Source organism: Hyla sarda, chromosome 5 (genome assembly GCF_029499605.1).
Source record: "Hyla sarda isolate aHylSar1 chromosome 5, aHylSar1.hap1, whole genome shotgun sequence".
NCBI classification, from domain to species: Eukaryota; Metazoa; Chordata; class Amphibia; order Anura; family Hylidae; genus Hyla; species Hyla sarda.
The window spans coordinates 169,062,699-169,079,901 of record NC_079193.1 but is presented as its reverse complement, the minus strand read 5'-3'; the positions used below and the strand labels follow the sequence as shown (position 1 = coordinate 169,079,901).

General features: G+C 43.5%; 1 protein-coding gene across 1 annotated transcript in view; it reads right to left on the bottom strand.

Moving 5' to 3' along the window:
• Positions 1-769: 769 nt before the first annotated feature.
• Positions 770-17,203, bottom strand: part of MTURN (maturin, neural progenitor differentiation regulator homolog) — a 34,131-nt gene continuing 17,697 nt past the window's right edge. The window contains exons 2-3 of the mRNA XM_056520695.1: positions 11,805-11,927; positions 770-6,500 (exon numbers count right to left, since the gene is read on the bottom strand). Coding sequence (XP_056376670.1) covers positions 6,390-6,500; positions 11,805-11,927 — 234 coding nt within the window. The 3' untranslated portion in view covers positions 770-6,389. The remainder of the gene's footprint in view (positions 6,501-11,804; positions 11,928-17,203) is intronic.

The following is a 17,203-nucleotide window of genomic DNA, read 5'->3' as shown; positions in this document are numbered from 1 at the left end:
AGGAACCCAGGGCCAACCGCACCAGCATATGGTCTCCCAAGGGGTCTGAGGATCTCATCTCAGTACCTAATGGCAGTCAGGCTACCTCTGGCAAGCACATGGAGGGCTGTGCAGCCCCCCCCCCCCCCAAGAAATGCCACCCTTTACTATTACTGACCCACCGCCAAATCGGTCATGCTGGAGGATGTTACAGGCAGCAGAACATTCTCCACAGCGTCTCCAGACTGTGTCACATGCGCTCAGTGTGAACCTGCTTTAATCTGTGAAGAGCACAGGGCGCCAGTGGCGCATTTGCCATCTTGTTGTTCTCTAGCAAATGACAAACGTCCTACACGGTGTTGGGCTGTAAGCACAACCCCCCACCTGTGTACGTGGGGCCCTCCTGCCACCCTCACGGAGTCTGTTTACCGTTTCAGTGGACACATGCACATTAGTGGCCTGCTGGAGGTCATTTTGCAGTGCTCTGGCAGTGCTCCTCCTTGCACTAAAAGGTGGAGGTAGCGGTCCTGCTGCTGGCTTGTTGCCCTCCTACGGCCTCCGCCACATCTCCTGATGTACTGGCCTGTCTCCTGGTAGCACCTTCATGCTCTGGACAGTACGTTGACAGAAACAATCAGTGTTGCTTCCTGAGTGGACAGTGTGATTTCACAGAAGTGTGACTGACTTGGAGTTACATTGTGTTGTTTAAGTGTTCCCTTTATTTTTTTGAGCGGTGTATTTTAAAAATACCATCAGGGATAATGCTCTATGAAATGACAGACATAACACATTTAGTCAGAGTGTAGATGATTTATTAACCAAGACCCCAGTCCACAGATAGAAGCAAACATCTTTTACATGCAATGCCACCACAAACCTTTGTCTACATGAAATACAAAGCATTTTTTTTATTTTTTTATTTTTAACATACAGCTTGGTAACTTACACAAAAGATTAAGTTGTTGGAAGCAACTTTGGAAACAATGCAAATCTGGATATGGAGTTGAGCTATGAATACAGTAAGCTTGTAAAGGAAAAATACACCCAAACAGGGGGGGTTAGGCTCACTCATGTCTGGATAACATGCAATGTTCCGCCTAGTTCAGGCTACTGTGAACATTAAACTAAGTGACCAAAATGGCTGTCTACTGTGCCATCTCTTCAGGAACCATATTATAGAAAGGTATGTTCATCATTTAACATCAATTTGCAAGTTGTACAACAATTTAGATAATAAAAAAAAGCTATGCAATCTTGTAAATATATTTTATTAGCCTTAGTTTGATCATTAAGAGTTACAGCCTGTATTATAGTTCAGAACTGTTCTGCTAGTGCCACTGGAGCTTGTCTAACAGCTTGGCTAAACTCATACAGTTAGCTTGTCATATTTGCCTGGTATAAAGATGATACTTTCCAAGATATAAATTATTAGGGCGCTGTACTTTTAACTAGCCACACAGCTCTTTTACAAGGGCCAACGATCAGGCAGCCAAGTGTCACTGACTGGCGTAAACATCCCTGCAATCAGATGACAGGCAGACAGATGGGTCCAAAAATACAAATTTAAACAAGCCCATTTTTCTACCATAAATTGCACCAGATTTTTGGTGAAGGGAGTTTAGATTGTCTCCCCAGTATTCTTACATACCACTCCCAAAATTAAATCCTACTAAATAAAAATAAAGTACAGATGTGGACAATTTGACTATTTTAAAAATGACCCACGTTTTTACAAAATGTCCAAAAAAGTGACTGTACTAAAACTACCTTTTGTTCTCCACGCCTGGATAATCTCTGTTTAAATAAAATACTGGATTGATATTGTATACACTCCTTAGTGCCCTATTCAAAGCCAAGAATACTGGGACATTACACTTTGAAGCCTAAATAATCTTGGGTGCAGCACTGGACTATTATATAGGTTGTAAAACATAAGTAACAATGTATTTTTTGCTACATTTCTTAACTTCTTTTGTAGATTAATTTAATGTGATTTTGTGTTCGGAGGTTGACATACCCTTTCATACACAACACTTAGAACTGTACAATACAAAAAGTTATTTTTCTCAAAGCAACTCAAATAAAGCCCAACATATTTTGGGTGTAGTATCCCTAGAATAGGAAAATGGATATGAACTTGTTCAACTTTAGAGAGGCACTACAAATCTTAGTCATTTCAATGACAATGTACACATTTATAGAAAATAAAAGAATATTTAAAAATAAATTAAAAAGGTCCATGTAGGCCTCAGATTCACCCTTTCTGGTTTTTATAGCACACAAAAAAAAAAAAAAAAAAAAAGTACCTAATCCCACCCAACTTTGTATTTCAAAGACTTAAAATAAACATTTGATTGGAAATGAGTGTTTACTATGTCGACCAATTGTAAACTGAGGAATGAGTCAGCTGCACAGAACAATGACACTAAAAACAAGATGGAAGCATTTTACTGTTACCAAGTGTCAGTCAGTATGTTGATATGGGTAGTCAGATGTGTTCTGGCAATCTGTCAGACTGATGTGGTTGTTCGACTATGGCTTCTTTAGTCAGTGGATGAGCCAGATATCAATATCAGAACATTAATGACTTGCGATTAGGCTGACTGAAGGATAATGGAATATCCTTAGCAAGAAAACATTTCCAAATCAGCTATATTCTCCTTAGTTTTTCCTCCGTCTTTTCTATATTCAAATTATAATATTGATCTTACATGTGAATAGCAGACATTGGAATAGGCTATACAATGGTGTTCTTTGCTATTTTTTTATGAATGACTTCCACAGTTACATTTACAGTAAAGTGCATCTAGATAAAATGCAAGTCACGCAGATCTTACTTACAGCAGTATATTTGTAATATACTTCATCTTCTGCGACCCATGCGTTAGATATTACCTTCAGATCCTCCTTTTGCACTCTATGTAATTCTTCAGCAAAAAGAAAAATAGCCAGCAAAACTACCTAATACATGGGTGCACGCTGCTGTGGCAAACAAAGTATACCAAAAAAGAAGGTTGCTGCAGCACTCTTGGTCAAAAAATGGAGGCTCTTAGAGCACTTATTTTATCAAAACATGTCCCCCATCCACCACGTGAAGGTGGCCTCATTTCGGATGGGAGCCTTTGGGTCCCATCCGAAATGAGACCACCTCCGCGTGGTTGGATGGGGGGACACGTTTTGATCAAAAAGTATGCTAGGAGCCTCCATTTTTTGACCAAGAGTGCTGCTGCAACCTTCTTTTTTGTATACTGTATGTAATTCTTCACAATACCATCTCTCTGCCTCTTTAGTTACTTTCCTCACTATGACCTCTACTGATGACAGCCAACAGTCAATAGGTGGCATACATCATGGACACCTTTCTACGGAGGCTGAGGGGAAACTGGAGATAAACACAGCATGCAGCAGAGAGACCCAGAGGATCAACTGTTGTAACTAGACAGGGTGCGGGACATTAATCAAGTACTTAGTGAGTTCTGCCTGCTTGGAGCTACACTTTAATCTGCACATTTTCTTGTAACAATTCTTAGAAATATTAACTGTGACAGCAGCTGTTCCTCTGTACCAGCTCACATTGCCATAATGAGGTTCCTCACTTTGACCCATTTTTACCAAAATATAGTTGAAGGGGAACTCTGGTACATAAGGATAGGGGATAAGTGTCTGATGTTCTGCCCGCCACTCCAGTGTTCTAAACATCTGTGTTCAGAACACTGCCGAAGATACAGCACTCGTGTATCTTGTTGTCCCATAGAGGTGCATGGAGGGGATGTGTTGACCACAGCTTCGTGCAATAGTCGACAGTCTCCTTGCACTGATCGGAGATCGCTCCATGCACAAGGACAGCTGGAGCGCCGGGCAGGAGATTGCTGTCAGACCCCCACCGATCAGACACTTGTGGATAGATCATAAGATGTTATGTACTGGAGTTCACCTTTATGCCAGAGTCTGGCCAAGGACTGTTCGGCAATTATGCCTCAAATTGACTTTAGTCATGTGAAAAGAGCAAGTGAATAAGAAATTCTTGACAATTCTTTTAGGCAATTTATTCTAGCAACAAGACAGTCAGACATACCTCAGCACAGTGGCAGGCCAACGGAAGGCTGAAGAACTGACATAAGCAAATGAGGAAGCAGCCATCCCACTCAGCATCTTATGTTATTGGTTATTAATTAGATCCTTCTAAAATTAACTATGGATGGAAAACTCTTGTATAAACGGTCATTAACATTTATTAGTTGCAAATTTATGAGTTGCACATTAGAATCCACTTTTCCACAAACAGCGCCACTCTTGCCTATTGGCTGAGTCTGGTATTGCAGTTGGCCTACTGAAGTGACTGAAGCTAAAGCTTAGTTTAAGCCTTCCATTAGATGTATGTCAGGATTTTCTGTTTACCTTGAATAGAAGGCTTTGGCAGACGTATAGGCATACAGTGGCATACTGAGTTTATCCATAGAACCTACTGCAATAGTCTATACAAAGTGGTCTTATGGAGACAATTTGTCTAATCTGTTCACAAATGAAGTACAAACAAAGCCATATATAATACCAGGCACAGCCCATGAACATAGGTGGCGCTCTTCCTGGAAATTCCATTTAATAATCATGACAAACATATTAGATTCTCCTTTTATCTTACTTGTCATAATATTGGTCTACAGATTTTGCTAAATTGGCATCTATGTGGCCTATACATTAAAGACTGCTTACTTCATATAGGCAAATTTTGACAATACCTGTAGTGTTGAGATTGCAGGGCACATTTTACCCAATAAACAAAAAAAAATAATAATAAAAAATAAAGATATACATCATGTTAAAGTGATTGTTAAACATTGGGAGTAGGCATCTGAACAACATGCAATATTGTTATAATCCCCCACATTATTGTAGAAGTATGTTAGCAGGTGTCAGCCCTGCTAGAAAAAAGTAACAAGAGTCTGGAATGCAAGATATCTATGCATGCTATACTAATATGGCAAACTTGGACACTGTTATTAACAGGTCGTTGTCGCAGAAAGTGTTCTAGTGTAATACAATGAAGGATTAATAATGTGTGTAATCTGCTAAATATAATCAAGGTATATATATATTTCCTGCTCTGTGTAATGAATTCCAGTTCAACCATAACAGTGCAAAATATGCAGCCCAACAGGGGGCACCAGCATCTTACGTATGTCTGCAGAAGATCTTAGGACCTCTGAAAATGGAAAGGTACCACTTCATGTCTATTGTTACCAATGTCACTTCAGGTGCAATGCAGTGCCCTTCTAATAACAAGTACATCTTAGAGGGATATCATTACTCACAGGAAGCCATGATGTTTGTGTAACAGCAGTGTAACACGTATATATCTGGACATAAAACTAAAACCAGTATAAAAAAAAAAAATTCTAAATGTATGGAAGTTGTGATCATTGGCCAGTATTTTTCATTTATCTTACTGTAGAATTCAGTATCTGCCGTATGGAAGGGCTTTTGCAAATGCAAAGATTTCTGTCCTTTGTACTAATGCAGGAATAATAAATAAATGTGATTTAATAATTTATGGGATGTTATAGTTATTGGGCACTATGATTGACATTATTTAGGTAAAAAAAAATCACAGAACAGAAAAAAAAACAAACACATTTTTGGTGTACACAATGTGAAAGGTTAGGAAATGTCTTCAGGTCGTAAGAAATAACCCCCTGAGCCCAAGAATACAAAAAACTTTAAAAAGGTTTCTTATTATGGAATCCTTTTATGGGGCATTATGTATAATCAGCAAATTTTCCCCCATAATCTTTATGACTTTAAAGATCACAACATTTGGCTAAACTATCTAGTTTAGCTGTTCTAGTAAAACATTATGTGCCGACCCCCCCCCCCCCCCCCCCCCCCAATTGGTATTGTTAGTATTCCTAGCTCTCCTAGTGCTCTGGAATCTAGAACATAAAACCTGCTTAATCACAAATAATGCCATCTGAAAAAATAAAATTATATAACCTCTGGAGGTGGGAATGTACACCTATGGTTAAATTATGATCAGGGCTTCTATCTGGTTTTCCCCAAAATTAAAATATACAGTGCTCACATCCTAGTTTTGGGCTAATAGTTAACAATCAATTCCTTAAAGTGACATTTATCAGTCCCCATCCATTGTCATTTAATTAGTATTCAGCACTTACAATTTCTGTTGGTCAGATCCATAGATCCATTTCAAACTGAGCCCAACAGCCTCAAAACAATGATAGAAATTCTAGAATCAGAAATGGATGGAAAGCAACAAAACTCCCATGGAAACGCTGCTGTTGGCAAGCCTGATGCTCTGCTCGCTGTGAGTGTTTCTGCATTTTGTCAAATGTGTTTACTATTACATTATGTTGGGTCTGTTTTTCCTTTCTATAGGGAATATCCTAAGTATTCTACTGCTGGCTGACCCCCATCTGCTGGTGATCTGCCTCTGGTTCTTCTTCCTCCACATCTGCATTGTATTCTTCAAACGTGTCATCATCCACATCTGGGAGACCAAGTAGCTGTAGAAGTTAAAAGAAGGAATCCATCAGAGACCACAAACAACAACAACAACAACAACAACAACAACAACAACAACAACAACACCACCACCACCCATGTCTAAAAGGCAAAACTAGCCAGGCTGCATTGACATAACTTACAGTAGCAGGTCTAGGCCAATGGCATAGATCTCCCCTGTCTAAACAAAGGAGAAGCACAGCTGTGAAATGACAGACGTTTAGGGTCTTTAATAATGTGACATGAAGACCACCAACATGGAGCAGACATATGCTGAACATGAAAACTTCAAATACCATAATAGGAAGAATGTACATATAGGTTTTTTTTTTCTCGCTCTCCACCTCAATTTAAATAAATAAACAGAAGCTGCAACTCTAACATATAGTACTAAGTGGAGGTCCAGGCAAAATGCTACATTCTGCTTGGAGACAAAGTTATGTTTGCCATCAAAGTTTCTCTTACCAAATGGGCACCATTCTGGAGAGCCACTGCTGTCTTCTTCTGACCCATACTAATGAAGGTGTGCCATCATGAGTCGCCCGCTAGTTTGTATATGAACACATTTACACAAAGATGTCTAAAGTACAGCTCCATGTGGGTGTCGTACATTTAGGCTATGTTCACACGTCAGAATGTCCGCATGGAAAATCTCTGTACGGACAGTCTGCGGGCGCTAACATACACATGCTGGCGCTAGGACCGCACAGGTATGCGCCATCTTATGGACAGCTATGCATCCTGTGCCAAGTCCGCAGAAATAACGGAAGGCTTCATTCTTTCGGCAGATACGGAAACCGGAATTTCCGTTCCAGAAACATTTGGCGCAGAAATTCTGCCATGTGCACAGCGCAGCAGAATCCCATTGAATGGTGGTGAATGTGGTATTCCGAGGTGTGAACATAGCCTCAGCGCCAAGAATAAAACTGCATCCCATCAGGGCCAAGTATGGAATGGGTTCTCTGCTTTACTTTGGGAATACTGGATCCTCAAAATGTTTACAGCTTTTATATGAACTAATATATGGCATCTAAATGCAGTTTAAATTCAACTGGTAACTCCTTGACATCACTGCTCTGCTGTTATATTGCCAAGGCCTCAGCAGCAGCTTTGAAGGAACAGTTATCCTTGTAATTGTGCCAAGAATATCAGTAAACATTGGTGGAACTTCAGGATTTATAGACCAGGATTTATGCAACAGAATTTTAAAGACAAAAATGGCTGACTTTACCTGAAAGCAGAGAAAGTTTCTGTAATGTATTAGTGCACATACTGTTATATAGCAGTAATCTGCAACCTGAGTCATTGTAGCTGGTACAGAACTAAAACTCCTGGGACTTGTAGTGCTGCACCAGCTACTTTGCTATGAGTTGCAGGTCACTGTTTTACAGTGCAACCTGCAGGCAGTTGTAGTTGTAAGTCTAATATAATATAATTATATAAAATGAAATGAACAAACAAACTAAGGTTGATGGGAAAAAGTGGTTTGGTTTCAGTTCCCGCCAAGCACATCCAGATTTTTCTGTTTTGGCTCAGAATTTATCCTTTCGGTGCACTACTAGAAAATGGGGTACCTGCTTAAAAGAATAGGGGGTAAGAGGTCTCACCACGGGGGTCCCGCCGCTGGGGACCCCCGCAATCTTGTATTCGCCACCCACCTGTTTGAGCTGCACACCGCGGTGCCAGCTCACAAACAGCCGGGTGGCGACCACGGGGCCGGAGTATCGTGACGTCACGACTCCGCCCCCGTGTGACGTCACCTCCCGCCCCCGCTATGCAATTCTATGGGAGGGGGATAAGATGTCTCAGGGCCGGAATACCCCTTTAACAAAACAAAAAAACTAAATTAGCAGCCAGTGCTTCACTGGGTCACCTATGATGATTTCACAAAAGATTGGCAAAGCTTTGCTTGGTCCAAGGAATTAAAGTGACATATTACTTTAAGAAGATAAACTATTAAAAGCACAGCACTTAAATGAATAAGGCATGGCACTGCAGAATACCTGTAACATAATAACTGGGTATTACTCTCTGTATTGTGGGCAAAGCTCCAGGGAGACTTTCATTGTCATACTCATGGATAATGTAATCTAATCATTAAGGTGCTGGCACGATCCAGCTCCACTCATCTCATGTATTGAGCTTCCATCAAAGCTCTAGAATACTGCAGCCAAGCCACAGATGTCACCACCAAAAGGCCAGACATTGATAAACAGGTTTTGGAAGAAGTAGTCTATGTGGGTTTAGCTCTAGCCAAGAATTAGAGGCGAGAAAAATAGAATAATATGCACTACTGGGCCTAGGGATAAACACAGTGATAAACAGGAAACCTTTCTAACAATATGTGGGACTTTTGACCAACCTCAAAAAATAGAGATTGCATTACTAAAAAATAGCTTAGGGTGCCCTGAACAAATACCCTTTTTACAGTTTCTTGATACCCCTTTCCATTCCAGAGATATGAGGGTTTATAGTTTGACAAGTCAGGAAATCTATAAAACAAAGATAGGGGGGGGCTCAACCTGTAGTATTATATACCGAGTGCTACTCACAGAAAAAATACAAACCATATTAACACCAACGAAAAGCAGTTGCTGTATAAAGTGCACACCTATAGATAGTACTATAGGTGTGCACTAAAGTTGTGCCCTTTACCGTATTTTTTGCCGTACAAGATGCACTTTTTCTTACCCAAAACTGGGGGGAAAAAGTTGGTGCGTCTTATAAGGCGAATACACACCTATCGCAGCAGTCCCTGCGGCCATCAACGGCCGGGACCCGCGGCTAATACAGTACATCATGGTGATGCCCTGTATTAACCCTTCAGACGCGGCGATCAAAGCTGACCACCGTGTCTGAAGGGAAAGTGACACTAACCCGGCTGCTCAGTCGGGCTGTTCGGGACCGCCGTGGTTAAATTGGCGACATCCCGAACAGCTTACAGGACACCGGGAGGGACCTTACCTGCCTCCTCGGTGTCTGCTCCGTGCCGGGATCCCCTGCATGGCTGGCGCTCTCCTTCGACGTAATCACGCACGCCGTCACGTCATCCAATAGGAGCGGCGTGCGTAGCAACGTGATGACGGCGACAGAGAGCGTGGATCCCAGGGAAGACGACGTCCGGAGCGTCGGGGACACGGCGGCAGCGATGGAGCGACATCCAGGGCAGCGGTGACGGGTCCAGAGCGGTGGGGAAACGTGACTATTACCTCCTATACCAGTGGTCTTCAACCTGCGTATGTCCAGATGTTGCAAAACTACAACTCCCAGCATGCCTGGACAGCCGTTGGCTGACCGGGCATGCTGGGAGTTGTGGTTTTGCAACATCTGGAGGTCCGCAGGTTGAAGATCACTGTTGGGTTCAGAATCTTTTTTTTCTAGATTTTGCACCTTTAAAATTGGGTGCGTCTTATATGCCGGTGCGCCCTATAGGGCGAAAAATACGGCATACAGCAACTGCTTTTCTTTGGTGTAAGTCAGGAAATCTGTCAGATGGGCATGAATATGTCAGATGATAGGCAGGGGGTGTATATTAGACAAACACTCACATCCCCTGAGGGTCACTCCCAGTATTATAATTAGGATAACACCCATCTGACAGATTCCCTGAATTGTCAGACAAAATATACACCCTCTCATCTTTCAGGAACAGAAAAGGTGTATTAAAAAAAAAAAAACACTGTAAAAAGCTGTGTGATTGGGGTACCCTAAGCCATTTAATAAGAAATTCTATTTTATTAAGGGTTTGGTCACATGTCCTCTAAGTCTAAATGAGGTTTTTAATAAGAATATATCTGTACTTTGTTTAGGATTGAGGGGAAGCTGAATGAAGCAGGTTCCAGCTGCCCCCACCATACTTCACTGCAGGGATAGAATTGGACAGCTGACGATCAGTGCCAGGTTCCCTCCAGACATGACATTAGAATTAGAGATGAGCAAACTTCCAGTAACTCGATTCGTCACGAACATCTCGGCAGTTGCTGACTTTAGCCTGCATAAATGAGTTCAGCTTTTAGGTGCTCCGGTGGCTGGAGACTCTCTCCTAGGACTGTATCCACCTTTTCCAGCCCACCAGAGCACCTGAAAGCTGAACTCATTTATGCCGGAAAAATCATCAACTGCCGAGAAGTTCGTGACGATTGTGGGCTTTAATGTGGGCTTTAATGTGGGCTTTAATGTGGGCTTTAATGAATCATTTACTGGAGGAGAGGCTTCTTTCTTGCCATTCTGCCATAAAGTTCAGATTGTAATGTGCTACAGTGATGATTTATTTTCTGGGAGTTTCTCCTATCTGCACACAGGATCTTTTGAGCTCAGTGACCACTGGGTTCTTTGTCACCTCTCTTACTAAAATCCCTTGCCATACAGCTCAAAAAGGAGAGTCCTGGTTGTTGCAAACCTCAAACAGTTAACTCTTTCCACCTCATGCCTTGGTATTTCTCTGATATGTATTGTTAGCGCGCGCGCGCGCACACGCACACACACACACACACACACACACACACACACATTTATTGTTTCCCCCACATAAAATGTACAGTAGTTCTTACATAAGCATCAAGTAGAAAGAAAAGCCACACTCACCATTCCCGGGGAACATCGTAGCTTTATTATGGAACTTCATGACGTGCAAACATTAGCACATGGAAATCCAAACAGCAGCAGGTCAGGGAGGCGGCGAAGTGGATGGTGCAGGGGTGTGAACAGTGGCAACGAATCGTTTCGCGTCAATCAATGAGACTTCATCCAGCTGGAGGATTGACGCAAAACGATTCATTGCCACTGTTCACACCCCTGCACCATCCACTTCGCCGCCTATGCTGTATGGCAAGGGCTTTTAGTAAGAGAGGTGACAAAGAACCCAGTGGTCACTGAGCTCAAAAGATCCTGTGTGCAGATGGTGGATGGTGCAGGGGTGTGAACAGTGGCAACCAATCGTTTCGCGTCAATCCTCCAGCTGGATGAAGTGTCATTGATTGACGCGAAACGATTCGTTGCCACTGTTCACACCCCTGCACCATCCACTTCGCCGCCTCCCCGACCTGCTGCTGTTTGGATTTCCATGTGCTAATGTTTGTACGCCATGAAGTTCCATAATAAAGCTACGATGTTCCCCGGGACCGGTGAGTGTGGCTTTTCTTTCTACTTGATGCTTATTTGAACATTGTGTTTCTGCTGCACCCCATACACTGAGGACCAGGTCAAGTTAGCAGAGTCCCGAGACGCTGTGATTCATTGTCCGCTGTGGTGCCGTTGTGATACTGTTTCTCTGTTGTGTTTACTTCTCACATAAGCACGGCACTTACTGGTCTAAAAGACTTGAAGACTTTCTCCAGTATTTCATGAAGAGTTTTCTTCCCACAGGATGAAATGTAATCCTGAGCTAGCTGCAGGAAAGGCAAGCAGTCTTCACTTTCACTCCACACGTGCTGCAAGACAATAAAGGAAATAATACTAGTGAGCTATTTTACCCCAGCAACAATAAAACATTATGTAACTCCTTCAGAACAGATAACACAAAAGGGGTAAAAGGTCATTCCCCTCCTCTATCCAGTTCTTGCTTCTCACAAAAGGATCTTTATTTTTACCATTGGGCTGTCAGGACTTCTGCCTACATATGCGCCAAGTACAGAGAATGCCCAACTGTGGTCCGGGAATATGACGGGATAATTACGAGGAAGCAAGACGCCAACAATAACATTTGTGTGCCGGATCTGATTATAGGGTTTTGCTCTTCACATCATCTTTCTGCGTCTACAGGCTTTTATTAGTCCAACTAATAATGGAGAGTTCATCATCTGACATTGTTCAGAATGACATGAAGAAGCACTGGCACAGCCGGTTTCCTCCAATGGACTTCACTTCTTATTTTGAATCACTTTGTACCAATTACATTCTTGTAGCTACAGGAAAATCCTGTACTTTCAGATTATACAGCCAACATGCTAATTTTATACTACAATATTTTTTAAATGCCTTTCTCCTCAGCAACAACCTAGCTTTACAATGCTGTATGTGTTTTTAAACTCTATGAATCCGACCGCTGAGACCCCCACCAATGACAAGAACAGAGGTAGAGGGTATTAAAGGGGTATTCCAGCACAATAAAATTGTATAAAAATGGACTTCGGGTACATGAAACGTAAAGAATGGCTGAGTGGGCAGTAGCTGTGGAGAAATAATATTGTTTGCAGAATAAGAACCACCTGATCTCCTAAGTCTGCCCTTACATTATTTCTGTTTTATTTTTCTCTTAGGATAGCTATAGGTTGACATTCACTTACTGTGGATTTACCAACCCAATCTGCTGGAGAGGGAGTCCGGCTTCTCTCATTCTACCCTATGGACATATATAACCACTAGACACAGGGAGACCCTGGAGCATTAAGGGGGAGATTTATCAAAACCTGTCCAGAGGAAAAGTTGCCCAGTTCAGAGGCCTTGTTAAAAATGAATGAAGCGATCTGATTGGTTGCTCTGGGCAACTTTTCCTCTGGACAGGTTTTGATAAATCTCCCCCTAAGTGTCTATGAAGCTTTATAGGCAGTGAGTGACAGCTACTATGACAGATGAAGACCACAGTGCTTAAAAGAAGAAAAAATAAATATAGTTGCCAGTGGGTTGGTGGTGTTCATCGGACCCTCGCAGCAGGATTGCGGTAGTCTGATGAGTTAAAATAGCAGCAAAGGTACCTTTACCCTCTTCCTGATGCTGGATCTTTGCTCTTCTGATATAGCCTGGCAGAACCAGACTGTGTCAATAGAGTACAATCTCATAGTACAGTGATATATGCAATCTATATTGAATGCAATCTAATGATTGCTTAAAATATTCCCCATGGGGACTTTAAACATTTTATGCAAATGACAGTCCATTTATATAATGTAGCCGTGCCCTACTATAGGTTGTTGGGAGGGGTGTGCTGCAGCTCAGCGCAGTATTTGCAGCCAAAAATCACTGTTTTTTACTGTACCGATAAGAGCCAAGGGAGGGAGAGCGGCATTAGACCGCGCTCTTTCTTGCCTCTGATCTCTCACAGTGGGGACACGGTTTTCTTCGGGACAGAGAAGCCTGTCTCAGACTCCCAGTCCAGGGATGTGGAAATCCTATCGCCCGACGCCCGGGACAAGTCGTTTTGGGTGCCGGGCAGGCGATTTTTTTTTATTTTTATTTTTTATAGATTTAGCCCTGTATCGGGCAAGCAGGGCCGGACCGACTTCCCCCTTATTTTTAATGCCGGTGTGAGGCGCAGGAGCCGATGCAAGTCTGCACCTCACACCGGCGCTCAGAGTGTATGGAGGCGGCGGTGTGAGGTGAGATTTCCGAACCCATCTCACCTCACAGCGGCCCCCAGCTGATTTCAGTAGCCGGGGGCCGCTGCTCAGAGCCCCCCCCCCAGCCGGTGTGAGGGGGATTTCACCTCACGGCTCCTCCCCTCCGCTCTCCGAAGTTTGCCGAAGCTAGAGCGGGGAGGAGCGAGGGCAGAGCCCGAGGACGGTCTGCAGGAGATGATTAAGCCACGCCCCCTCATCCCCCTCCCGGAGGATGGAGAGCGCAGCTCTGAATACAGGAAGACAGGGGGAGAATGAGGACGCCCACAGCTCCTCCCTCCCCCACACACAGCCCCTCCCCCACACACAGCCCCTCCCTTCCCCCTGCTCTGTCTACACAGGACCTGGCTTATCACGGGGAGGTTTCAAGTTTTCACAGGGGAAAACACAGAGCGGGGGTAGGGGAGAGGACGTGTGTGAGGAGACATACTGCACTGCACTGGCTGGGGATTTCACCTCACACCGGCATGTATGTATGTATATGTATGTATTGTATGATGGGGGGGGGGGGGGGGGGGGTGTAGCAGCGGCAGGTGTATGTATGATGTGTGCATATGTATGGTGTATGTGTCATGTGTATATATGATGTGTGTATGTTGTCTGTATGATTTGTCTGTGTGATGTGTGTATGTAATGTATGATATAGGGGCAGCAGCCCAGTGTATGTAATGTATACGTGTAATGTGTGTATGTATGATGTGTCTATGTGTAATGTGTGTGTGTATATAATGTATGATATAGGGGGCAGCAGCCCAGTGTATGTAATGTGTGTGTGTGTATGTATGATGTGTCTATGTGTGATGTGTGTGTATGTAATGTATGATATAAAGGGCAGCAGCCCAGTGTATGTAATGTATATGCGTATGTATGATGTGTCTATGTGTGATGTGTGTGTATGTAATGTATGATATAAAGGGCAGCAGCCCAGTGTATGTAATGTATGTGTGTATGTATGATGTGTCTATGTGTGATGTGTGTGTGTGTGTGTATGTCAGGGGTGTGGAAATTTTATAAAAAACTACTTGTCCACGGGACTAAAATGGAGCAAAATCTACTTGTCCCTCATGACGATCCACTTGTCCCGGACAATTTTCGCTTTTACGCTCTGATTTTTTCCTCCTCGCCCTATAATAGCCATAATTACCTACTATAATGATACCTTTTAATTTTTCAAAAACACATTCTCTGAACCAAAAAAAAAATATATATATATATATTTATTAAGGCGCCATTTACCTTGTGGTTGAGGTAACATGTTAGTTTTATACTTTAGGCGCCTGATTACAGCAATACCAGATTTGTATCGTTTACGTCATGTTTTACTAATTCTGGACTTTTTCTAATTTTTTTAATTGCCATTTTTTAACCCCTGTAGCTTTATTTTTTTTTCCGCATACCAGGCTGTATGAGGGCTCATTTTTTGCACCATAATCTGTTTTTTGTAGCGGTACCATTTTGGCATTGATCTGACTTTTTAATCGCTTTTTAACTTTTTTTTCTGGGATATTATAAAAATTGCAAATCTGTGGTTTGGTATTTTTATTACATTTACCATACGGGATACATAATGTTATATTTTAATAGGTTGTACAATTACGCACGAAGCGATACCAAATATGTTTATTTTTAGGTTTGCATGTTTTTATATAGGAAAAGGGGGTGATTTGAACTTTTAACATGGAAGGGGTTAATGCAGCGGTCTTCAAACTGTGGCCCTCCAGATGTTGCAAAACTACAACTCCCAGCATGCCCGGACAGCCAACGGCTGTCCTGGCATGCTGGGAATTGTAGTTTTGTAACATCTGGAGGGGCACCGTTTGAAGACCACTGGGTTAATGTGTGTCTTTCAAACTTTTATTAAAACTTTTTTCTTTCTTTTACACTTTATTAGACTTATGAGGAATCATTAGATTCCTCAGACAGATGAATAGATTCTATTGAACTCTATTAATCTGTGAGCTCTGTGATCCATTGATAGAGCCTGGTCCAGCCAGGATCTATCAATGACAGAGCTGGGACAGGAGGAAGCAGAGGTAAGCCCTCCGGCTACCTCCATAGTGGATCGCCCCCCTGCGATCGCGCTGTGGGGGGGGTGATCCACCCCCCTAGCCCACCAGGGAGCATTCACATCTCCCTTTAGACCAGTGGTTCTCAACCTTTTCGGCGACCGTACCCCCAAGGCCTGAAAGTATGTCCACGGGTACCCCCTCACGCGGAACTTGCGAGGGGTACCCGCAGACAAAAGGCGTGTTCTTACCTTTATACTAATGCATCCCATCTCCATCTTAATCCCCTTGTGCTATTATTCCCCCTCCGTCTTACTCCCCCTGTCCCACAATTCCCACCTCCCTCTGATTCCCTTTTACCATTATTCCCCCTCCATCTTTATCCCCTTGTGCCATTATTATCCAATATGGTACAAGGGGATTAAGATGGAGGAGGGGGAATAATGATACAGGGGGATTAATATGGAGGGGGGGGGGGGTTGATAATTCCCCCCTCTCTCTGATCCCCTTTTGCCATATCGGATAATAATAGCACAAGGGGATTAAGATGGAGGGGGGGGGGGGGGGATAATCAACCCCCCCCTCCTCCATATTAATCTTCTTGTGTCATTATTCCCCCCTCCCTCTGATCCCCTTTTGTCATTTTCCCCCCTCCATATTAATCCCCTTGTGCCATTATTATCGGATATGGCAAAAGGGGGATCAGAGGAAGGGGGGAATGGTGCAAGAGGATTAAGATGGAAGGGGAGAGGGGAGTAATAAAGCACAAGACATAAAATTTCAATGGCTTGTGCTTTATTACCCCCCCCCCCCTCCGCCATTATCCCTCTCCCCCTCCATCTTAATGCCTTGTGCTCCGTCCCATACAGTCCCCCCCCCCCCCACCCCTCTGTGCCATACATTTGTTTACCTGGCGTCCTGTGGTCCAGTTGCCTGCTGCTTCACGGGATGTTCCACAGGGCCGCACTGACGTGTGACGCCCCCCTGCGCTGTGCGGCAACTCCGCGCAACGTCAGGGGAGGCCACACGTCTCCCTGGCAACCACGCAGTTCACTTACAGTAGCCCCGGCCGCATCTCTGGCCGCGCTACTGTACAGTGAGCTGCCGCGGCTATGCGCTGAAAAATACTGGCCAATGCATGGGCGGTATTTGTCAGCGTTTTCGCGTACCCCAGGTTGAGAACCCAGGCTTTAGACGCCGCTGTCAGCTTTGACAGCGGCGATCTAAAGGGTTAATAGCCAGCCGCGGCGATCGCCGCATGCTGGCTATTAGCGGCGGCCCCCGGCTACTGAGAACAGCCGAGGGCTGCAGAGTATGGAGCGGGCACGAATCCGGAGTCCGGAGCCCGCTCCATACATACTGCAGAGC